Here is a 25,432-nt window from a genome sequence, read left to right on the forward strand (position 1 = left end):
AAAGAAAACGACGTCCCTCTAGAGAGGTGGCTTCACTTGGTCATTTATGCTTTTTTTGCTTCAAGGAGCTCGTAAAGTGCCTTCAACAATGCCCCCCCTCCCACCCCGCGTTACCTCTTAGATGCTGCGTCAGGGGCCTGCAAGGCGCCCAAGTGGACAAGGATAGAATTGCAAGTGATTAATTTGTCGAAAGCTCCCCTGGAACGTGGTGTGCTCTCACAAGCATTTGTCTTCATTTGCCAAGATATGTACAGTGACATGAAAAGATAGGCCTTAAGAGTCCTGAATGGCGTCCATGTTTTTTTTTTCTCTCATTTTAGAAAACAACAGATCAGGCTTCAGTAAAACATCCTGTGTGTTGGTGGAGCTTGTTGCTCACACGTCGTCTAAATGTTGGTCGTGTTCACGTGTTACTGAAAAACAAAATGTTGTCCTGGCTCATTTAACAGCTTAAACGGTGGAACTAATCGACAAATGAGTGTCATAATGCTAGTACATACATTTTGTTTTGTTGCCTGCACAGAAGCAAGTGAAATGTCAGTGCTACATTTCACTGCTATAATTGCAACATATAAATACAAGCCTGCCAGTGACTGAGAAAGAGTGAGAGAAAGAAAGAGAGCATATATGCATTTGTGATATGTTTTCAGGGCTATTCACATTATCAGTGAATGTGAGTGTATGTGGATTAGGGGGGGATTCTGTCTAGTATGTGAGCATGCAAAGTATTTTTAATCTAGGACAATTTTATCATTTGTTAGTTTTTGTGTCGCTTCTTTTACTGTAAGTCTATAATATACAAAAATATTGACTTATCTGCAGCACAAAACACATATAAATATGAATAACACAAGCTGACTTTGTTAGACCTGCAGTTGAATAACAGCAAAGTGAGACTTTTTAGTATTACTAATTTGGGGATTATTACTAATTAGGAGATTTTGGAGTACCACAAGTGTGGGTTTGCCCAAACAAAAACAGCAATAGTTTGGAAGCTGTTTTGAGGTCGACTGAAAACTGAAAACTTCTTTGATATCATTGAAATGCATTTGTATTAGAGAGCCAGTAAAAAATCCTGAGGTGACATCACAGCACATATCACAGAAAGTAGTTTCAGACAAGTTTTATTTAATGCTTAGGTTTAATGAGCACATAACAAGCAGCAGCTAATGTATTTCTGAACTGATTTGTCTTTTGAACATTAGGGTTTTTTTCCTTCTTGATGATGAGCAGCTGCAGTTTGTATTAGCCTTGTCATCAGAGGTTATGAAAGTCTATGTTCTCCACTTCAGCCTGTGTGTGTGTTGAGGTCATTCCTGATCACAGAGCAACTTAGCAGCAGACTCCCATCATCACCTATAAATAACTCTTGCCATATGTACTCTGTATCTGTGTGTGTATGTAAGTCTGGGTGTGTGTTGCTAGTATGACAAAGACAATATACAAAATTTAAGGCTGGTCAGTGACGTTAATCTATCAAACGACTGCAAACATAAATCACAGTACAGACTGTGTTTGTTAAAAATGGCTGTACATTTAAAACATTACTGTCCTGACACTGACTTATAGTTCATATAAAAGTCAAATGATCACCTTTGGTTATGTATGCAGAATTTACATGGTCATTATTAAATAATAAAAAATAAAGAGACATGCAAAAGCACAAATGACTCCATCACCGTGTTCAACAAGGTAAAAGCAAGCCACAATCATAAGCAGGGAGAATGTATATTGTGTCAATTTTGATGTAGTTTGAATTATAATTACAATATTACAAATACAATATTATTCTAGAGTCATTTTGCTCATCAAACGTCACACGCGCAGACACACATCAACAATATAAGTCAAATGTCTCGTATCAGATTCCATGCTGTGTACCTCCAGAGTCTGGTCTAATTATACAGTAATGGGGCTAATCAAGAGTCAAACAGGAGAAACATTCAGCCATAATGCTGTAATCCTGCTTAAAGCTTCCACATATCCTTTTTTATGATCTTAAATGGGCCCCGGTGGCCCATCAGAGAGCAACGAGGATGGCCACGGTCCACTCCCTGGAGGGAGTGGGGGTGGAGTGTGTATGTGATATCAAGCCATGGAACAAAATGAAACCACAGAGGTCTACTATAGTTTTGTGTTCAGAGGTGTTAGAGCTTGGAAGCGGATTGGTCTCTGCAGCACTGCTGAGAATCCAAATGATTCAGTGTATGTCAGTCAGAATCTGTTCACTACAGAACCTCAGTTTATTCACTTCATCCATGTATGATGAAAACATCTGTGAAATTCATAGTGCATGGGCTCTGATCTCTGCATCAATCTTTACTATAACAGCAACACTGGAGATGGAACTGTTGTACCACCTGCAAATCTTTACCGTCTGTCAATATTTAAAACTATTTACAGTTCTGACTATATCATTTTTGGTGTGTGTGAAACAGTAGTGTTCACCCACACCACTCTTCATTTTGTTATATTTGACGTGTAACAGTACTAATTAAAAAGCAGAAAAAATAAAAACATAGTATAGCTTACATCCTTAACGTGCCATACATCCTATGTGTACCATGGTCAAAGTTGTCAGTTAGAGACATGGTGATTGGTCAATAAATCAATAATCAATCTATTTTTATGATCATATTCATTTCAGGCAGTTTTCAAACAAAAATGCAAAAAAAAAAAAACCCCAGACAGGTTTCAGCTTCTCACACCTGAGGATTTGCTGCCTTTTTAAATTAATTAGTGTAAGTAAATTTAACATATTTGGGTTTCATACTGATGGCCTGCCAAAACAAGTGATTTGAATATGGCACCTTCACTATTTTCTGACATTAGACAATTGATTAATTAAGAAAATAATTTAATTGCAGCTTTGGTGTCATTTGGCTAAGGGAAAGTTTCAGCCCTAACATCCCAAGGCTTGAGAGGCCACATTGAGTGTAGCATAGATCTTATTATAACAAAGATCAAATCTAAAAAACTGAAACAGAAACTGTTCTTATATTTATATAATCAGCAGAATTCTCACTGAACTAGTTTGATGGGTGTATTGATCAAACAACAACATCCTGTCAATCAACAGTAATTGCTGCACTCTCTCGCTTCAGAAATCCAATCAGCACCTGCGTTAGACACATATTACATATACAGACCAAATATGTGTGAAAGCTACTGAAACAAAAGAACACTGAGGATAAATGATGTAATGGAATGCCTTGGAGTGAGACTAATGACCAATGAGAGCTGACTACGTAACTGACGTCCCCTCCAAACAGTGTGAAGCTGCTGTGAGGATGAACACCTGTGCGTCTCAGCCGATGGTGAGACGTCAAACTGTAACGGTGCGTTCGAGGACAGCTTGGAAAGAGCATTTTCCATGAGTGACACCGATATCAACAGTGAGGCTCTCGTAATTTTATATTGGCCTGATAATAGACGCAGGGATGCACAAAAACAAACATGCACACACAGAACACAGCAGGAGGGATGAGTCGGATGAAAGGGGCTGTGAAGGATGCGGTGCCCTCGCCATTACGTGCAGAAAGCACAGAAAATGTGGCTATATCTTTTTTTTTTTTTTTTTTGTAAAATACATAGTCTCTCAATTAGCATGTACTCTTGTATTTATTTTTCGTATTGTTTATATTGTTTTTTTTTGCAACTTGGAATAACATTATAACATTGTTATGTTTTTTTACTCCGCTATTCTATTTAGAAAATGTTCACCTTTTGATTAGAAATTGTGCTGTAAAAGAAAATCAATTTAACAAAAGAGCCGTGGGGCCTCATCAACACTCACCTTGATCAGGCCCTTCCGTTTTACAGTGGAAACAGCCCGGTTAAGAATGGAAACAAACACACCCACAGCGCCCTGCAGCCTTCTCCTGTATCAGGTTATACAGAGAGGCGTTTACAGCTGTTTTGTTTCATAATACAGGACGACACGCTGCGCTGTGATAGCTGCCTCTTTACAACAGCAGTGGAGACAAAACGCTGCCTCTACGGCCTTTACATAAGAGCTAAATAATGATTAACCTCAAAATAAGTTATTTAGTTATAGGGATAGAATTACTGCTTCCCCCGACCATAAAATCATTTGAAGGGGACTGAATGAATCTGCGGTATTAATAGGCTACTTATTTTATATTGACCTTAGTCAACTTTAGGTTTGTTTGTTTGTTTTTTCCCCAGTTAAAATATTTTTATTGCCTGGTTCTTTTTCGTAAGTACATTTTTATTTTAAAGATAAATTGTCGATGAAAGACAGAAAGAATCTGAGACTTAAATAGGAATAATTGCACCTATAGGCTGAATCCCTCTCCTGCAGATTTAGAATGCATTGCCTTTAAGTAGCCTATTTGTATTTTTGCCTCGCAGCTAAATAGTGAGCAAATAATCCAAATTGGAAATAAAGCATTAAAATAATCTTCTCTTCACTCAAAAAACGAATGGTTCTTTTGGTACAGAACACACCTGAGTGGCGGCGATAGGAAGCTTCATAGGCTCAGAGAGCAGTCAGTAACGCGTTACAGCACTGTAACAAATTACATTTTCAGGATTATTATTGCAGTTGCTGCATTTGTCATCACCTTCTTTGGGTCTCCGATGGAGGCTGAATTTGATACTCTAAGCAATCCCTGATATTCGCTCCGCTCTGAATTAATTTGGTGATTAATGACAGATAGGCTGACCTTTACCGGGTGGGAGTTTTCCCACTGCTTTGATTTTATCGAGCCAAAGGATAACACGAACACTGCACATTTGCCCCTCCTGATTATTAATAGGAAACCACTGATTTCTAAATGTAAAAGAGGCCGAACACGTGAGGTGCTGTTTGATAAATTGTTCCTCACAAAGAGAAAAATAATCTAATAATATTCACTTAAAGTGACTTCATGTAACGCTTTTTGGAGTAAGGGAGCCGGGTACTGATAGGAGGTAAAAGCAAAGCAAATCATCCAATTAAGTCCCTCAAGATCTGATGATGCAGCTGCTCTGCTTCTAATTAACGTTTAAATAAAGCAATATAAAGGAGAAAAAAAACTTTCTGACCATCGCTGCTTTACTTTAGACCTTAAAGCTCATTGGATTTGGGGAGGTCTTCGGGCTATTCATGCTTAAACTAAATTTGAGGTTTATAATCTACAGCAGCGTGGATATGGTCTACAGTGCCCGGTTCCGTTTTATCGTTCAGGACATTCCTCCCTCTCACACGTTGATGATACAGACCTGCAGGGATAATGTAAAACGTTCCAAGTCGAAAGATTTAATATTATGATTTTTGGAAAAGAAATGAAAATTGATACACATATAAACTCATCTCTGCTATTTGCCACTATTATTTTTATTTTTTAAGTAGGCCTAATCATTATTTCTTTAGGTAGCGATTGTGCAAAATCATTGTATGCCGATGACATTTTGCATTGTAACCTCCTTTCTATTTCAAACCTATTTTAAGTCTAAAGGTGTCAAAGTAAATCACAATCATCGTGATATTAATATCAACTCAGGCCAGCAGACATTTACAGCTACCTGCACTTTTTTTTAAAGGATGCATGTTTCTGTTCAAATTCCCAAACTAAATTTATCCCCACAAACTGCTGCTTGTTATAGAGAAATATATATTCAAAACAGCCACAAAGGGTGGACCTCCAAGGCAGCTAATAGAATTTCCTGCTGTTTTATAACTCTGTGCCTACACCAAAGTCACCATATGCTCCTGTTGGCACAAGACTCTCCGCAGTGGCTTCCCGGGCAGCAGGCTTTATCCAAATGGGTCAGAATAATCTGATTGTATTCAAGATATACAAGAAATTCTCCAGCATTTGTTTTATTTAGGCTCTGGTTTGTGTCAGCAGTTGGCGCATCGATTATAATTCATTCAAAATGTGTACTGTGAGAAGAAGCGGTTTTTCCATTTCATTGGGGAGAAATGTCTGTTTGCTGTCTCTATGACACCTCAGGTGTTTTTAAAAAATCCTTTCATGTAGGCTACCATTTTCTGCAGCTTGCACTTTTTGTGCAAAGTGTATAGGCTATTTTGTTCTGCCTACATGATATATGCAATCTGAAAAATGCATTGAAACGAATGAAGGACCGAAGCGGCGACTACAGTTAAATATGTGCAACTTGATAAACCTTAAATAAAACAAGGTGTGTTTCCTCTGAGCAGACGTACCTGCTGCTCTCCTCGGCGTCCCCGTTTTGTCCCTCTAATCCATTTCTCTCTTCACATCCTAAACCCCCATTAGTAATATTCATATTCTCAGTCCACAGACTCTGCCACAGCACGGCGTCACCTTTATTATCCGCACGTTTCACGCTACCGCATTAAATTTCACTGTAACCCTAGGTTTTACAGGAGGGTGACACTGAAGCACGTGTGATGTCAAGGAAAAATAATAGAACATAAACAAACTGCAGGAACAAAAATTAATAGACAACATCAACAAATTGAGCATTTTTGTCTTTTCTTTCGTCTGTTTTTTTTTTTTTTTCAGTTTTTAAAAGAATTTATGGCTCCGGTCTCAGAGATGAAGCCTTTTTATCTTATCTTATTTATTAAAGTGATATCAAAATAAATAAAATAAATATTTTTAAATATTGTTTTGTTTCAGATTAGAAGCAGGCTACATATCTGCTGTCAAGAACAATAACAAAAAATGAAAAATCCATCACCTGTCATGTTGAGCAATGGGTTAACCTGAACAGCTTCTGTTTACTTGTAGGCAAACCATTTTAACAGACTTCAAAATCAGGTCCAATGTGCTCACTGTGGCTATTTTAAGGCAAATCCCCGTGCAACACAGTACCTACAGTGCACATTAGCGTAGCTGTATGCGTAATTACGCATGAAAATGACAAAATTAATATCACGGCAGGAGTTGTTGTTGGCTCAGTGTTCCTCCAAATTTTTCCATAATGTAAAGATGCTGGTATCAGTAGGCTATTTTAATGACCACCAACTCTCCCTTTCTATAAGAATACACCAGCAGAGGGAAACAGATGCATAAACATTTCAGGGCATCTTACTCCTCTGCAGCAACAGACTCCTCCTATTCCCCACGTCCAATTAGTTATTATGGTCCGGCCCTTTAAGACGCAGCAGCGGGTCAGCGAGTAGTGTAGTGTTTCTCTAATTGAACTTCGCCCAATCAACAATAACTCGTTAGCAGTCACTTTCTTTTTCTTGCTGCTTGATACAGCTTTATCCCCTTGCAGGGATTCACCCCCCTCCAGTCTGTTACTGCATAAAGTTCTACATGGAGCTTGGCAGAGGAACTGCGACTCTCTGAGGGGGAATACAGTCAGGCTGACTTTACACTACGCCCGAAGCATGGTTATTTTGGAGGAAAGCTTTCCGGCGTGCTAAGTTGCGGCATTCGGCTTTGAGTGTCAAAATATAGAGGGGGTCTACGAAAACGCTGAGCACCAGAGGAAACACTTGTGGACGAAACTGCCATTTGAATGAAATAATCAACTTTTCTGGAAGCAGCGATTCTTAGGGACTGCGATGACCTCCAGTAAAGACATGAAGTCAGGTTCTGTGTTGCAGTCCAGCGGTGACGAGAGGAGACGGGCTCCCTTGGACCAGCTGCCCCCGCCGGCCAACTCCAACAAGCCTTTAACGCCGTTCAGCATTGAGGATATTCTTAACAAACCCTCGGTAAAGAAGTCGGTCGCCAGTATCTGTCCGCCCAGAGTGCTCGAGAAAGTGACGGGCTCCAACTCTGCCAGGAACGGAATCACCACTCCCTCCTCACCGCTGTGCGCGCTGGAAGAGCTGGCCAGCAAAACGTTTAAGGGTCTGGAAGTCAGCGTTATCCAAGCAGCAGAAGGTAAAGACGTTCTGTATTTAATTTAATGTAAAATGTTGATTTTCAGGAGGACCGAACAACTTTTAAAATGTTTTGAAGGGAATCGAACGCAATAATAACCAAACACACCGCTGAGATGAGTGCTAACTGGGTTTGCTTTGAGTTTAAATGTGGTAATGATAGGACAGCAGTATGGGAATGCTTAAAAATATAAGAAATGGGAAATTACACATTTAAGTGTGCATGCATATGATCTGCTAAAACTGGCTAATTTACTGGCTAATATCCAGTGTGTGTTGTCAAAAATGTATTTAGCCATTATGGCCTACTCCATACAGTGCTATGTTGGATACAAACTGACAGAATGACATATGCATTTAAATGACACACTGACTATGTAAATTTCTGTTGCACTGAAACAATAATGAACCCAACACTTCTAATGGTGAAATTCTTATTTGGAACAAAACATGGGGGGAATTCGCCATTGGAATGAAATATTTCACTTATTTTCAGTGCATATTTACTTATGTGACAATGTTGTCGGTACTAAATGATCAGCTCAGAGATATCCAGACATGACTCTTGATTCAGCAAAGTTCTTAAAATGTGTCTCCTTGTTACTGAAATCAAGTGAAATAAATCTAGTATTTTGCTTTAAGAAAAAATACATAACCAAACATGTAAACCGAGGATAAGCGTGATAATCAGTGCTCTCTGTTGCAGTTTGGGAGGGGGGGGGGAAGTGACCCTTGCGTTGTTTCATGCGTCTTGTATGTTTTCTTCTCCCACCCATCCAAGGTCGTGAGCATGTAAACGCTTTCGGACAGAGGCAGACGTCTAAAAAGAGGAGAAAGTCGCGGACGGCCTTCACGAACCATCAGATTTACGAACTGGAGAAGAGGTTTTTGTACCAGAAGTACCTTTCTCCGGCCGATCGCGACCAGATCGCGCAGCAGCTGGGGCTCTCCAACGCGCAGGTTATCACCTGGTTTCAGAACCGCAGGGCCAAACTCAAGAGGGACCTGGAAGAGATGAAAGCTGACGTGGAATCGCTAAAGAAAATCACCCCACAGACCCTGCAAAAGCTCGTCACCATGGAAAACATTGAGGAGCCCCAGGGTGGGGGCCCCGGGGCCAGATCGCCCAGTATCTCCCCGACCTCGCAAGGACACCGGGCCTTCCCACAGTCACCCTCCTCCTCCAGAGACCAAACTACGGATGAATTCTCGGAGGACGACGAGGAAATTGAGGTGGACGATTGACATTCGGGGGGCCTGTGATTTTCATAAGCAACAACAAAAAAAGAATATTAAAAGGGGGCATTTTCTTCCCAAACTTTTGCACGGATATCGACAAAAAGGAGAATATATACATAAAAACATTTCAGGAAAGTTTTTTTTCTCCTCTTCCTCTTTTTTTCCTCCATTTTAATTTATTAATTGGACTTGTAAAGCTTTCCGCGTTTGTCGTTTAAGTTTCACCACAATATTTGAGGAATATCTACTTTCCTTTCAGACAGACTGTTATGGTACAGTAAGACTGAAAATTCTGTAAACATTTTTAATTTTTCACGTTCGTTTTAAGGGGGATGGAGAGTTGTGCAATTGCTTTTGTTTGTCATTTATTCTCATTCTTCTGTTAAAGAAATTGGATCTGCCAAATATTTAAATGAATCCTCTTCACCCGTTGTGGTTTTTTTTACATGCACTGCTCGGGGTCGAGATGTCATTCTATCCCCTCTTAAGTGTAAAATTATTATTTTTTGTTCTGAACGAAAAGTGTTTCTGCAAGCATGCAGGCCAGTTCGCAGCGCACCGGAGACATCACTATTAATATCGACTGCAAACTTCACGCTCTGAGTTCTGTATATATATCAAACATCCTATGCGATAATTTTATTGTAACATTCTATTTAATCAGCATCTATGTAAATAAAGGTTATATGATATTTCAAGAAGCTTTCAGCACGGTTGGATGTGTGATTATGCATAAAGAATACAATCCTAAATTTAAAACGAAGGAAGCACTGGAAGGTGGCCCTATAATATTATGACTAGACCATAAGAAATTATGTTGTTAAAGGAAAGTTACTAACGAGAAGGTCACAAAAAATGACTATGGAGAACTATAGGAATGCCTATATGAGATAAAGTCACACTAACGTCCAATATGATTTCTATCAGAATATAATAACATGGGGATTTGTCCAGAGAGATTAAGGGAATTCATAAAATGTTCACCCAAAACAATCTGCTCAGCTTGGTAAAATGTGACCCTTATGCATAATTGACCTCTGCTTTCAGCCTCGAAGTGCTATGACTTCAATTAGCAGCCGTCCACTGCCTTTATTCCCATTCTTTCGCTCGGCTTTGAATACATCTTGTCACAAGAAGGTCCCGGTCTGGCTGCAGTGTTAAGAAAAGCTTGCTCCCACCCCTGCGCCATATGTTTTCTTCCTACTCCTATGAATCGTCTTTAACACAACTAGTCGACATGATTGATTAGGTTAACCCGCCTTTGCCTTACATAAAACAGCTTCCACCGAGCCGTGGGCAATAATGGCACGCATCTGCCACTCTTGACTCGAGTGTGTTTGGTAAGAGTGAAAAAAAAAGAAGTCTCCCATGAATAGCAAATGTGTTAGTGTGAGGATCCTAATGAATAAACCTCAATGGGAGGCAGTACTGCTGCTGGCTGACCATTTGCGACAGTTTTGTAATGGGATCAAAAGTTAAGTGTGTGTAAAAGAGTGTGTGTGTGTCTGTGTGTGTGTGTGTGTATGGGAAGGGAGGCGCGTGTTATTTAGTGATAACATGTTATTTATCCTAAAACAAGTAAGATAGTTTCAATAAAGTTTTAACCGACTGACAAGATATTCTTTTTATTTTCGCATCTTCTTTTTATTTTTCAGCATGTTACCCTCTGAGCCCATTTTTAAATTAATTTAGAGAAATTATTTATAAGGGAAGTGTTAAACCTTCATTAACAAATATTTTGAGGTTATTCGAGAAAACAAACCAAGTAATTCACATTTTCATCTTCTAGATATTGAAATGGAATTTTAAAATCAGACGTTTCTAATTCAGATCAGACCTCTGTGGGATCTCTTTTATTCCCTAAAATATAGACTCATTAATTGTCAATAAGTTTTCACTTCACTTATTTGTAAGGCATTTTAAATATATATATATATATATATATATATAATTTTTTTTCTGGATAATTAAGAAAACGCAATGGACACACATGGAATCAGTGAGCTCCCACATGCCACTTACGAATTAAAACCTTTTTTCTTAGATGAGACAATCGGAGAACTTCAAACTTCAAGGAAACTTATGATCTTGTTAGGACCGAATCCCCCTCCCCCCCCCCCCCCCCCCCCCCCCTTTTTTTTTGGTGGGTAAATGAGCAGGCTGGCGCACACAATAGAAGTAATCGGCTGGAATCGTGGAGGTTGAAAAGTCAAGCCTTTTATTATGGAGCCCCTCTGGATTGGCAGGGGGAACAACATAGACGATGGATCTTTAAATAAAAGTCAATTGATATACTCTGCCTTAAACATCCGGATCCAGCTGTAACGTTTTATTTATAAAAATATACAGGACAAGAATATCACTGTATCACTGGACTGACAGACTTTAGAAATGAATTGTAAATTGCACAAGTCTAATTAGCAGTTATTCCTTTATCTTATTTTCCTATATGTGCTTGTGTTTTATTTTATCTTTTGAAATGTAAAACTGAAGGATACATAACATCTAAGCCATTTACCCATTTACCATTAAACTGTGGTTAACTGCTATTTAAATTACTGTATCAATAACTTAACTTTCAACATCACAGCTGTATTCCCATCTTAGATTGAATGTTTTCCTTAAAATGGCATTACATCTATGATGGTGCTACCGTTAGTGACATAAATGAATTATACACACCAGCAGTCAGTGGCTCTCCAAAGTCAGTGGCCACATCTAGATACCCATTGTTGTTGGGGGCCACATCTAGATACCCATTTTTCCAGTGTATTATGATCATAAAAATTAAAGCCTAGAGGTGACAAGAAAGACGTGTTGCAATCTAACCAAGCTGCCAGACACCTGAAATTGCCTATTTTGGCCTAAAAGTCACAGCTTCAAGGGGTTATTGGTTTTTCAACATAGCAGTGCCGTGAAGGGACTTGCTCAGGTTTTAGAAGAGTGGTTAGGGGAAACCCCAAAACATACATGTGTGTGTCTGTGTGTGTGTAATGATACTGACCAGTTGTGCAGGATTTCAGTGAGTTCATTTTAATTTAAAAACATGGTCACATGGGCCTGCTCTAATACAGCAAAAGGTTCAGATTAACTTCAGGATGTTATTAAGGTCATTGGAAAAATATAAAATAATATCTAATCTTAAAACAAAGTGGAAATTGCTTTTGGAAAATAAGACCAAACTGTTCTTTATGGCATATCTCCTTCTGTTATCTGGTGCGTCTTTACTCCACAGCTACATTATTCCAGGTTTTTGACCTCTGCAGTAAAATGGAAAACTGTTCTGCCCTTGATGAACACATGGTCTTCTTTTATACAAAATCTAAACTGATATTTTACTTTGTACAGCAGTGAAATACAATTACAAACTAGCTGTTTTACCTTCACAATGTTAAACATTCCCTTAAGAACATTACTGTGTTATTTTGTACTTAAGAGCCATTTCTCAATAGGATATTCAAGATGCTACCAGCGCAATGTAGTAAAGTGCTGCTCATATGTGACTGCTGCCGCAGTCTACTTAGAAAGAGTAGAGACAGAATAGGCAAAGCTTGTATATATTATCAGCCCAGGTCAGGTTATCAGAGTATTTCCTTTCACTCTGGACAAGATACAAATCGAAGCTTGCCTCCTGTCCCTGATGTCTGAAAAGCACCAAGTGTGCCCCCTAGTGTTGATCTAGGAGGATTTTCTTCAGTGCAAAACAGTTAGTTACAGATGACCTGTCAGTGAAATTCTGCAAATATAAAGAGGTTGTGTGTCTGGGTGGAAGTTTATGTTTTGAATGAAATTGTGAACAGGGTCAAAAGTACCAATCCCTGTCAAGCTTCACAGTGCAGACTGCAAAAAATCCACCACGCCTTACAGTTTTCTCTGTGAGCCTCGAAAATGTGCAATAAAAACTCACCACAGTTAGTGTGTCACATAAACATTTAAACAAGAGGTGGTATGCCAGTTGGCTTTAGCAGCTTTTACATTTTGTGTCTAAACTGTTTGAAGGGACACTCACGCCAGAGACTTTACACATGAAGCCAAGTTTACTCGTCATGAGGAGTACAGCTCCTGTGTAAACAGTTCTTTAATGTATTTTGCGGTTGTGGAGGGAGCTGTCTAAAGTCTAACTCTAATGAGAGCAGTCTCCAATTGGGTTTGCAGACCACAGATTTATAACAGCAAACTTGCTTACAAACTGGGGGTGTGAAGTTGTAGGCATTTGTCAGTGTGCAGGGTGCAATGAAAGATGCTATTGAGTCGGATTAGGAAATGTATACTCTCCAGCATTTTTGGAACTTGGGCCACACTTGGAATGAAAAGTCAGGATATCTCGGCCTCTGCTGCATCAATTTCGAGCATTAATTTTTGTCTCTTGGAGTCCCACAATTATGGAAATGCAATGATAATTGACTGAAGCCCCCTTTTAAGTCGCCAAAAAAACCCAAAAACCTCAACCATGACTTTCTGAGTGCAGGTTGCCCTAAACAATCAAAGTAAAATCATAATGATCTTTAAGAAGGCCTTTTATAACCTTTCCATGACTTTGTGATTTTGACAAGGTCAAGAAAGATCAAGAGCTACACAAGTGTGTATAAAAATTGAGACTGATAGTCAATTTCTGACCTTGACTAAACAAGGTCCAGAGCAGTTGTTGATAGACCTTGTGGCAAAATTATTTTGCCACAGTTTTTGCCCTGAATTCAGTTATTAAAATATTTTACTGTTTTAGAATAATAAATCAATAAAAAGTGGATTAAATAGGATGTTTTGGCACTGTTGGAACACAAAGGTCCTTTTAATATCCAAATGAAAACACAAGACTGATTTAATAAACACAACATCAGTAAAAGCAAATATTTGCCTGACATAAATCATCTGTTTTTAGAAGTTGCACAATAAATAGAATTAAAATCACCTGTGTACAGTCATGGCCAAAAATCTGAGCACATGTCTACATGTCTGTCACACTACCTCTCACAGAAAAGTGTTGCAAGTATAAATGCTTTGGTATTCTCATGTTTATTTATTTTGTTTGCATTGAAACCAAACAGCAAAATAGCCAAATGTGAGACATTCCAAACAGAACTCCAATAATGGACTGGTGTAAAGTATTGCCACCTTTTCAGTCTTCATAAATAATTGTATTTGAAGCATGTGATGCTCCTTTAATTTGTAATTAAACTTACCTGTAGAAATTCACAGGTGCTGGCAATTTAGAAATCACACTTGGAGCCAACTAAAATGGAGAAAGGTTGACTCAACCTTTGTGCTGTGCATACCACACTGAGCATGGACAAAAGAAAGAAGAGAAAAGAGTTGTCCAATTGTTGTTCCAATGCAACCAAAAGAAATAAACTTGACAATACCAACGCATTTGATATTGCAACAATATTCTGGGAGAAGTAGTGCATTATGTGACAGACATGAAGGGGTGCCCATACTTTTGGCCACGATTGTATAATGAATGTGTGAAGTAATCTTAAACACACCTGCATCTAGAAGGCTTCATCATGAACACAATATTACAAACAAATCTGACACATTTACTGAACCATTCAGAAGAGGGATAACGGCAATTTCCAAGGCACTGAATATCGCCCAGATGACATGTAATGACAATTATAAAATCTGAAAGAACATGGCACAGCTGTAAATCTGACGATTTCTGACAGAATAGCACTACAGTGAGAGGCCACAAAGAGATCTGTGTGGATCCCAAAGGAGCTATGAGTTACATGGTCGAGATAAGAGACACAAAACTGCTGTTAAGACTCACCAGTCACAGCTTTATGGCTGTTTAAAAAAAACTCACAATCTAAAGCTTGCCGGAGGGCATGAAAGATGACTGAAACTAAAAAGGAAGAAGAGTCTATGATGTTTGGTGTAATCAAAACACAGCAACATCACCAGAAAAATATTATATAATAAAAAGCAGGCCCCAGAAGGCCTGGGAATGTAGAAACCAAAATCAGTGCAGAATAATCCTACAGGAAAACTTGCCGCAGTTTGCAAAAGAACTGCAACTTGGGAGATGATTTATTTTTTAGTAAGACAATAGCCCCAAACATAAAGCCAAAGCTGCACAGGAATCACTTCAAAATAACAATGGCTGCTCAAGTCAGAGTGCAAAATTTGTGGCAGGACTTTAAAATTACTGTTGACACACAATCCCTACAGAGATTATGCCGTTTTATAAAGACTGAGGGAAAATGCAGTGTCCAGACATATAGCTGATACAGACCAATCCACTGCCGGAAGTGCTTCTACTACAGATTGCCTTTACTTAGACGAGTAAGAGATTTGCTTACACTTTCTTGATGATTGGTGATGAAAGATCAATTACATTTGCTGAGATTCAAAGTTGTAACATAATAAAACATGAAAAACGTCAAGTACTCCATGACTGAAAGCAACTGGTGTCAATGCACATTAGTACACTTTTCTACAAAAAATCAAAAAGTGTAATTTGTTGCTTGATTTTTAAGGTAAACGCAAGGCCTTAACATGTTGGAGCACAGCTTTTATGCTTCATCTGATTCTTCAAAAAGTGAAAGGTTAAATTGACTTATTTTCCCTGTTGCATTTGAAATACTGCGGCACGCATTAGCATGTTTGCAAACAAGATAACTAATGTAAGTCTATGTGGTTATAACATGCTGGGGGTTCAAACCTCAATCACTCGTCGTCAACTTCTTATCCTGTGTACAGGGTCGCCCGACATCGGGCAAAAGGCAGGGTACACCCTGAACAGGTCGTCAGTCCGTCGCAGGGCCACACATAAGGGCGTTCAAAGTTGCTCTTAAATACTAATAAACGCATAATTATTAGCAACATCTGTTACTAATAATTGACTATAAGACTGCTTTGCAAAGATAATCACTGCATGATTAGTCACATAACAATACCAAACCCAATAATTTAATAATCACTCCGCCATCCATCATGTGACAAACACACAGTTATTTAGATTTTCTGTATATCCATATGTAGAAGCATATTGTACTGTAAGCAAGTAATACAAACTATAATTTTCATATTTTAAATTTATTTTCAAAAATACAAAACAAGGAAAATAAGTATATGTACACAAACACTATTAAAATAGAATATGTATTGTACAAAATATGTACAGCTGTCCTCAGAGTGAAAACAAGTCCTATCTGGTCCTTTTGTCCTTGATGGTGTAGTGAAGGACTAATGGTTGGGCCTGAGGGAAAAAAATATTTAAAATATTATAAGTGTGTTAGATAAGTATGTCACTATTAACAGATCACAAACTAAAACTTAATTCTTTTTAATTTTTTCATAATCTGTCAAATCCAACATTTTGCTAAATCTGTTCACACTACCACTGTATTTAAGTGTTTTGTTTATATGAAACTGAATATGACAATTGAAATACAATTAATTAGGTTATTTTATAATTGAAAATGTCTATTCATCATTACACATCTCCAGTGAACTTTATCCTAATATTCCAAATGGCCTGCAGTACATAGAATACTTTGTTCAAGTGTGAAGGAATGTATGACATTTGTTGGCACTAGTTAACAGTGGCTGTACCGTACCTTGCCAAACCAGTGTGAGAGCCATAACCGTTTCATGGTCATGTGATCGGGCAGAGACTCATTATTGAACAACATCTGGACCTATAGAGAGACCACACAAACACAGTTGAAGGGGAAACTGACGGGAACATCTGTGATTATTTTTATATGTGAAATCTGCTTGCTGTTAATAAAAAGATACTTTTCCCCCACTTCAACACATTGAAGCAAGTTGATGACACGGTTCCTGTCATGAAATCAAATGTATTTATGGCTAGTTTGGCTAAATCACAATTTTGAAAAAGATTTTACCCAAACTGCCTTCCCAGAACATCCACTCTCAGAGCAACAAGTCACTCAACAAGTTACAGGAAATCTAGTGACCAGGGAAACATGGCTGATATCAACAAGTTTGTTGGCTGAGAAAAACTGGGCAGGGATGGGGAAATTAAAATTTCAAAAACAAGGCTGACCTAATGGTTTTATTAATTGTTTGTTAGAATGTATTTTTAGCACTTTATTTTAGCAGCCTCACCAGAAAAATGGATGCATCGGTCAATTGTGCAGGCAGCTTATTACGACCCATATTTACGTTTATTTTCAGGCCATGACTTCTACTGGCCGTATGACGATAGCAAAGGAGGAAGTCAAGTGACGTGTGAGAAAGTCCACGGTTAAGGTGGTTAAGGTGGGTCAAACAAACAGTCTCACTCAGGAAAGCTGGAGTTTGAGTCATCACTGACATATTTAAAGTTTTAAGTTAATTAAATTTATGCAAGTGACTTACTTATACATACAATATACTTATTTGAACCCAAACCACTGTTTTCCTAACCCTAACCAAGTAGCTTTGTTGCGTAAAACTAACCCAACTACAACTGTTTCACATCATCAACCATGTGTTTAACATTATGTGACTTACGTTTGTCGTTTTGAGGAATGGTCATATATGTTGTTTTGGAGTCGTTGAAAATCGACCTATTTTGTGTCTTGAAATTGTCAGCCATTTTGTAAGTGTTTGTATGTCGTCACTTTAACCTGTAGTCGGGTAAATATCTGCATAAGTCACTTCGTTATGTAGCACAGACCACAAGTAATGTTTCTATGGTTACCTGCAGGTTACTTATATCTCGGCATTTACGTGTGTGTACCAATATATACAAGGTTACCAAACATTTGCTAGTCCAGTGGTTCTCAAACTTTTTGTGACACGTCCCCTTCAGAAGCCGAAAAAAAATTCATGGCCACCCCACCCCAGCAAAAGTGGATTGTGATAATTGTCTTGCTAGCTTCACAGCCCATCTGCTTGTTTATGTCACCACATGAATCACATGAATGTGTTTACATGCAAATTGGCAAATATGTAATTATTGGAAATGTAATGTTTTTCTTCCAGAGAGAGGATTATGCATCTCCATTTCACCATTTTTAATGTAATGCCATATACACCACAATTTCTTCTTTTATAGAATCAGTGATGATTACTGACTGACCTGGTGTTTTTCCACGTTTAGCCGATGACAAAGCACTTTCCGTAGGTGTCTCACCTCCGCTCGGACAGAACAGCGAACAAACTTCTGCTGCAGAGACAAGGTCAAACAAATACACTGTAAAAACTAAACGACACGGCTAATACACGTCAAAATCAAGAAGGTAATTCCACTAAATCACAGCCAGCTGTACATTTGTTAGTTATGGGGATTTCTTGTTCTCTTGATTTCTTGTTTATACTGGAGGTTACGATACCTGGTTTAGTCCACTATTTAACATGTAACTGTACCATGGAAACATATCACTCATTTTACTCACTCAATTTGGATTTGTTGTGAACTTGCTTTGGGTTTGCAGCATCACCTGTTATGGAAGTAACCTTTTGCTCAGAGAGTAGAATGATATTTTTGGCCTGTTATAAATGTCTCTTTAGTTTTGCTTAAAAACAGCATAGGCTGCCATCTCTCGACTGGTGTTCTTAATTTTTTGCATTCAAATATTTAGTGTTTTCATAATGTTGATCATAAGCTTTACTGTCACAAACTGCACGGTTTTCTGTTAGAAAACGTGACAAAACACATTTCCAGCATAGAAGAAATGTTAACTATTAACAAGGTAACAGAATATCGACAGGGTGTGGCATACTCCTGTTCTAGTTAGATTTACAGTGAAGAAAAACCCAGCGTACTGCTGGACGTTTTCCGGTCCCAAATGACTTATTACACACTCTTAAGCCATAGAGCTAAACTTCCTTTCCCCCCCTAAACGCAGTGCAAGACAGTATTTCTTCTTCTGAGGCAGAAATGTATTTTACTGAATTTCTACCTGAGTAAAAACAGTGCATTATGATTGGATGTTACAAGGGAGAGAGCATGTAAAAAACATTAAGAGTCAAATTCACAACTGAGTGGGATTTTACCTTTGTATGTTTTTAAAACGTTTAATAAGTGTAGTCCTTACTGTCAGCTCATCTATTTTAGAAGTTCACACAGGAGGTTAGAGATCCTGCAAACTGCTTTGGCAACATTGTTTAACCTAAACATTCATAAATAAAGCACACTGAATTGAATTGAACTGTTTAACGCAACTGCACATCGAGAGCTGGGAATGGAAGAGTCTGTTCTGCTTGAGAGAATAACACATTGACCATGTGAAATAAAAGAGCCAACGTCCCATTCAAACTTCTCTTAGCACTAAAAATAAAGGTAAAATGACTGACAGCTTTGTCTGTTGAGAATCTTTCAAATCTGCTATAGTGAAAAAAATATTGAAAACAAACTAAATTTGAAACCTTAATGTGAGTCCAAACTTGGATGACAAACTGGCAGTACCGCACAGGAATCTGTTAAACAACAGTGCCCTCTGCGGGCTGACCAAAGTCTTTGCAGTGTGTACTTGGCAGTGTGGATGATAAGCACAGTGACACTGGACTCATTCTATGCGTTTCAGTTAAATTGCTCCCTACTGATCATTGTTCAAGACTTGATTCACACCTATCAAGGCATTATACAATCCCCCTTCCCTTATTACACACACACACACACACACACACACACACACACACACGTCCCTCGCCAAATTAGCCTGTCATGAGGATCCAGTAGCATGGGGAAAACTCCAGGAATAGCTGACCAGGTAGGTGTTTTTTTCAGTTTAGTGGGTTTTAAATTGTTGAGCAAGCTGTGTTTGAAAAACACCCACATTTAAATTGCCAGGATGTAAATTTGTATAAATAGGCTTGAGGAAACACTAAATTAACATTGTGTACAACACTCGTGCAGCCATACAGCGATCATCTATCACTAAGGAAACTATTGGGATCACTGTCATGATTAACACTTCACTAATGTTCAAATCAAAGTAGCATTCAACATTGTTACATCTGTTTTTATTGTTCTTTAATGCCACATTTTGTGAGTTTGAAAGTTTAGACACTCATAGAAAAGTGACTGTCTAATAATTTAACAAATGACAATATGTCTAGCAGTATTTTAACTGTCTGGTGCCCCATTCAATTTAAAACATAGGCCATAAGGTATTTGTTGGAAATAACGCTGGTGTGTGATGTTCGTATCAATACATTTTCTTGATTAGTACTAATTACGACAAATTCTGTGTCAGCATCTTGGTCGAAAACACCAAAAACATTTTCTCAAACAATTAAGAATTAAGCTGTTTGCTTGGGAAATAAATAACGATTATAAGCCTCACTGGTGTACTTGTCCAACTTATCCCCGTCGCTCTGTAAGTATGAGGCAGACAGAGTTACCAGCTCCGACAGCTGAATTCTGCTGTTGCTGCATATGTCATTGTGCCATGTATTTGCTTAGCAGTTAAGGGTAGAAAATTACTTGTTAGGGCTTCAAAAATGTGCCCCTGGAAACATGTTTTGCATGGTTGTACAAACCCGTGAGCAGAGTAGCTTTCAAAAGCATCCATAACCAGCTCAGTGCACAGACTTTATTTAAATGCAATGCTATATATACACTGTATGCATAGGAAAGTTTATTAGTATATATGTCTTACCTGAAGAGTAAGTTTCGTCTTATCTTTTCCAGCAAGAGATGAACTGTAAAGCCAAAACAGACAGGTTTAACTTGAAAGTCTGACAGATTTAGCAACATTTTTATTTACATACATCAGTCTTATCTCATATGGATTGTATGACGTGAAAAACACACACAAAAAAGATGCATCCACCAGAGACAAAAACTCACCTTAGCCTTTCTAAACACAGCGAAACCTGCTCATCATATCTGTAGAAGTGGGCTTTTGAATGGTCAAAGCTTGTGTATGGTAAACCTGTAGCATCTGGTACAGCATCTAGTGAGAAGGAAAAAGTGGTTTCAAATTTTCAAATCCAAGTACACATTGATCACTTAGCAGTTGACAGGGCAGGTTGTTGGAGTGTAGTCTGTCCAACTGAACAGCAAACTGCAGGCCAAATACACTTAATTCAAAACATTATATATGCCTGGTAACACAATTAAATTGCATGAAGAACTTGCTGATGGATGATGAATTTTTTTCACAAGGGAGTCCGATGTCCGATGAATTGTCTCACTGTGGGGGCGTGATGATACATTTAGCTCATGAGATGATACAAAATATTGGTTTCACAAGAACTAGACAAGATGATATTTTAGCACCATTTTTAAGAAATCCTCAATGACGAAATATATGACTGGAAAAACATTCGACTTAAAGTCACAAAATGCTAAACAGTGCAGGTGCATTTTGAAATGTTGCTTATATTGTTCGCTTCTTGTCTGTCACTGCAACCGTTTATCGTTACCACCACCAGGTAGCCCAAATACTGCCACACAAACAAGTGACAGGGCATCTTCTTTTTTGTTTTGTTTTTTTTAAAGATATCTTTGTTAAGCTTTTTAGCCTTTAATCAGGTAGAAAAGTCAAGGAGAGAGGTGACATGTAGCAAAAGGGCTGCAGGTCGGATTTGAACCCCAGCTGCTCCAACAAGGACTCAGCCTCCATCAGCTGAGCCATGTCATCTTGTATTTTCCATAAATGTTTAATTGTAATAGCTTATATTGTCATAGAGATGCTGTACTTTTTCTAATTTTCCAATACGTTGAAATATGGCCATTTTGAGCATTTTGGCTTATTTTGACTCTTAGAAAAGAAAAACAAAATACAACTTCAACCAAACTGAAGGTGAATGATGTCATAGTACTGCCACTGTGGTTTACATGTGACCCCTGAAAAGTGCTGTGCGGAAACACCACATTAATCAGAGTGTAGCAAGAAAGATGTCACAGAGAAATTGAAAAGACACACTGATCTGGTTTCCTCTTCAATCTAACCGCAAACAAAGATAATCACAGACTGAGATAATATTATAATTCCAGACTTACCGTCTCCAGTGGGTTGGATGACTCTCTCTAACCCACGTGACTGATAAAATTCCTTTATTCTTTTGTCTTCACCTATTCAAACATAAACATGTATATTAGACACAAATGACAAATATAGAGACAATACTTCTTTTCAAATATGCTAAAAACAGGTGGTGTTTACAATGCCTAATATGGTCGATAATAAACTAGTCTACAGCTGTATTTCACACCAAACTCTTTTTTTAGATCACAACTGTTCGTAACACTGATTCAGAGAGTAGTGTTTTTTGTACGTACTTTCTTGTAGTCCAGGCACCAGTTTGTAAACAATGTCCTGCATCACTCGATCCAGTTTGAGGTTGAGTAAAGGCTGCGTTTCATGGATTTTGATGTTGCACATTGGACAATACTTGCTTGTTTGCAGGTATTTCACAATACAACTTTTACAGACTGTAGAGCAGAAAGAAAGAAAGATGTTTCACTCTCATTCTGGGGATTTCATCCAGCTAAACACTATCCTAGTCTTGCAGAACTTTACAAGTTAATAACAACAGGAAGATTTAATTTTGTCTGGCTCTGTTTAAACTCACAGGTGTGCAAACACTCTGTAATTGTTGTGGCATCTATGAAGTACCCCGCACAAAGGTAGCAGACAATGTGTTCGTTCAGGTCCTTTATCTTCAATTTGACCTCCTCCTGTTAGGACATAAAAAAAACAACATTTGTTTATCACCCAAAACAAAGTTAAATGAGCACAATTCCTCTGCTCTGCCAAGCTTTAAACTCAAAGCATACATAACACCTGAAACCAAACAATTTATATCTCAACATGCTGATCTGTGGGCTTAAGATAGCTCAACAACAATGCTGCTTATTATGTATAAACAGTGACTCTACAAATATTGGATGCTGTTTGGGTCAGACACTAAGTAAAGCACCTTTCTAACTGTTGACTGGATGAGAAGCACATCTGTTTGCAAACATTTGATTATATAATGGATGGCAGTGTGAACATTAATTAAAAAATGTTGATCTGAGGGCTACTTAATGAGCATTAAACTTCACAGATAATAAAAGGACAAGACAGCTGACCCTGACCTTTGACCTCAATATGTAACAAAGGAAGTTAAAACGTTAGGAAATGAGAAATATTGCCAACCAGGCTGACTAATGAATTATCACACAAAACAAAGCCAAATGTGAACGGCAGGAGCGTTTAGCAGAAAATAGGGTCGGGGGGGGGGTTAAAATTGTTTGTTTGTTTTTTTAAACCAACGTTAATCACTAACAGCATATTGAACGATATTAACAAGTGTAAGTAAACCGTTAAAACGCAAACCAACGGCAAAACAGACCGCTTTTAATGTTACTTCATGAACGTTAACCGAGAGGGACCCCACGGAGTGCAGCGACCGTTACCGTCTCACTTTATTCAGTTATCGTTTGAACTTCAAGTGAACTCCCGACCGAACTGAAGAAAACACCTGCATGTGTGGTGTAAAGTGAGCGAAATAACAGTTAGTTTGCGGGATTTCGGCACGCTGCTCCGCTGTTAAAGCAGAACAACACGGGTGGACTCCTACCGTCCACGCATGCCCAAACGCGGCTCTCTTCACATCGCTGCTCTTCCTCTCTCAATTGGTGCCGCGGAGACGACAACGATCTCCCGTTAGTGCGTGTGTTTAACTCGTCTCTGCTGCAGTTTGACTCCCCGTACGCTTCTTCCCCAGTGCGGGCGAACTCGAATAACATGGCTACTTACCTCGTTCCTCAGCGGGTCCAGTTTGTAGACGGACTGTAGCTGATTTCGTAGCCGCATCGCTATGGCCATCGGACCTTGCTCCGCCATGTTTGGGACTTATGCTTACTTCCGGGTAAACCGGAAGTGGCATTTTCTGCAAGCTGAAGGAGGCGGGTGGCTGCGAAATACAAACAAACAAAAAATAAATAAATGTAAATGTAAAGAAGAAAAAGAAGCCTGCTCAACAACGCCAAAAAAAAGAAAAGAAAAGAAACTTTCACATGTATATAGGCTAATGATGCTTACTGCATGCAGGCCTACATGTTTCCTTGACTTTATTTTCTAAAAACAAATAAAAATGCTGTACTGTCTACATTCAGAAGAGAAACTGAGTCAAGTGCTTCCTGAATTAGGAACCAACAGAGGTTGTTGAGGGGGGCTTACTCAAAGAGGCTGCATAATTGTGCCATAAATATCATTCTAATCATTGTGCAGTAACATTAGATAAAATAACTGCAGCAACAACAATGTTTTTTAATTTTTAAACAACAAATCTTAGATCGTGTTGACCCCCAACAATATTTATTTAGACCTAATGGTAAACTGTGTAGTAGACTATATTAATTGTATACTTTTAATTATTTTTTACTTAGTCATCTTCAGACTCAGTGACAGTCAGGTAGAGCCTACTAATTTAAATAGGCCTACGTTAAAAGTTTCACTCCAAACCTTTTTATTAGTGGGTGTTAAACACAGTGGCAGACTTTACTATAATCAAAACCCTGTCCAAGCAGTTAAAGCTTTTTAAAAAACTCACAAATGTTACCTTATTCCTTAATCCTCATTTGCCTGTTCTGGGATGTCTGCCTTAATTCCTTAAATTAAGTTACTGACAGTACTTATAGAAGTTCATCTTTTTTTGTATAGCCCATTTTCATACAAATGCAGTTAAAAGTGCTTTACAGAAGCAAAAAAAGTGGCATGCATCAACAAACAGAAGGAATATAAAGAGAGGCAAAGGCATTAAAATCAGATAGGCAAAAATACATTACATTAACCTGACGCTTTTATCCAAAGTGACTTACAATTGCTATTTATGACAGAGGTTACATGCCCCTGAAGCAACTAAGTCTTGCTTATGAACACATTGGTGGAAGTGTCACAGTGGGGGATTGAACCCAGGTTTCTCACACCAAAGACATACATCTTATCCACTGCACCATCACCACCCAAATACATAATGATAAAGATAAGTAAAATGTTTTATAATAATGCTGAACTTAATAAGTCTTGAAATTAACCCATTGTGAACTGTGAGGTCTGGTGGGTTTGTAAATTAAGAGCATATTGTATATTTACTGTGGAGCCAGGCCAGGGCCATTAAGAGCTTTATCCACAAATAGTAGGATCTTAAATTTAATTCTAAAATTAACACCTTTTGGATGGTCCATATAGATTAATGCTTAATGCTTTATTTCAAAATTTTTATTCATCGAGGCACTTTTCATTTGATTCCATCCCGATGAGACAATTAGCAGTTTTAAGATTAGGATTAGGTCTGTGTTCATACACGTTTTAGTGTATTTCCATGACAATAGAGGGCACTGCAGGCTCACACTTCATTCAATTGTTTGCAGCCTTTGGCCTCTGCTGAAATCTGTAGTATCAGGCAAAGCTTTGTCATTCATGCATTCAAGGGTTTAATGTGGTTGTTGAAAAGAAGATGCCA

General features: G+C 38.3%; 2 protein-coding genes across 3 annotated transcripts; one reads left to right on the forward strand and one right to left on the reverse strand.

The window, feature by feature from the left end:
- The first annotated feature begins 7,510 nt into the window (after positions 1–7,510).
- lbx2 (ladybird homeobox 2) lies at positions 7,511–9,095 on the forward strand. The gene is made up of 2 exons (XM_046031254.1): positions 7,511–7,835; positions 8,616–9,095. Exons 1-2 carry the CDS (start codon positions 7,511–7,513, stop codon positions 9,077–9,079), a joined length of 789 nt encoding a protein of 262 aa, XP_045887210.1. The 3' UTR covers positions 9,080–9,095.
- Positions 9,096–16,092: 6,997 nt separating this feature from the next.
- On the reverse strand, positions 16,093–23,878 carry pcgf1 (polycomb group ring finger 1). Of its 2 annotated transcripts, none has more exons than XM_046031607.1 (9): positions 23,725–23,878; positions 22,553–22,658; positions 22,260–22,412; positions 21,981–22,052; positions 20,823–20,928; positions 20,632–20,674; positions 18,108–18,191; positions 16,636–16,716; positions 16,093–16,274 (listed from the first exon to the last, which is right to left on the reverse strand). In XM_046031607.1, exons 1-9 carry the CDS (start codon positions 23,809–23,811, stop codon positions 16,224–16,226), a joined length of 783 nt encoding a protein of 260 aa, XP_045887563.1. In that variant the 5' UTR covers positions 23,812–23,878; the 3' UTR covers positions 16,093–16,223. The 2 variants fall into 2 exon arrangements, with proteins under 2 accessions (XP_045887563.1, XP_045887562.1); XM_046031606.1 differs by having other exon boundaries at positions 18,108–18,194; positions 23,725–23,877.
- Positions 23,879–25,432: the final 1,554 nt, after the last annotated feature.

Source organism: Micropterus dolomieu, linkage group LG19, assembly GCF_021292245.1.
Source record: "Micropterus dolomieu isolate WLL.071019.BEF.003 ecotype Adirondacks linkage group LG19, ASM2129224v1, whole genome shotgun sequence".
NCBI classification, from domain to species: Eukaryota; Metazoa; Chordata; class Actinopteri; order Centrarchiformes; family Centrarchidae; genus Micropterus; species Micropterus dolomieu.

Bases quoted from the DNA above. Each gene is read 5' to 3' on its own strand.
- pcgf1 (XM_046031606.1), bottom strand. From the start codon at position 23,811: ATGGCGGAGCAAGGTCCGATGGCCATAGCGATGCGGCTACGAAATCAG. The intron at 22,053-22,259 runs GTACGTACAAAA...ATGTTTGAATAG, and splicing joins GGTGCCTGGACTACAAGAAA to GTGAAGACAAAAGAATAAAG. The intron at 18,195-20,631 runs GTAAGACATATA...TTGTCTCTGCAG, and splicing joins AGACGAAACTTACTCTTCAG to CAGAAGTTTGTTCGCTGTTC.
- lbx2 (XM_046031254.1), top strand. From the start codon at position 7,511: ATGACCTCCAGTAAAGACATGAAGTCAGGTTCTGTGTTGCAGTCCAGC. The intron at 7,836-8,615 runs GTAAAGACGTTC...CACCCATCCAAG, and splicing joins CGTTATCCAAGCAGCAGAAG to GTCGTGAGCATGTAAACGCT.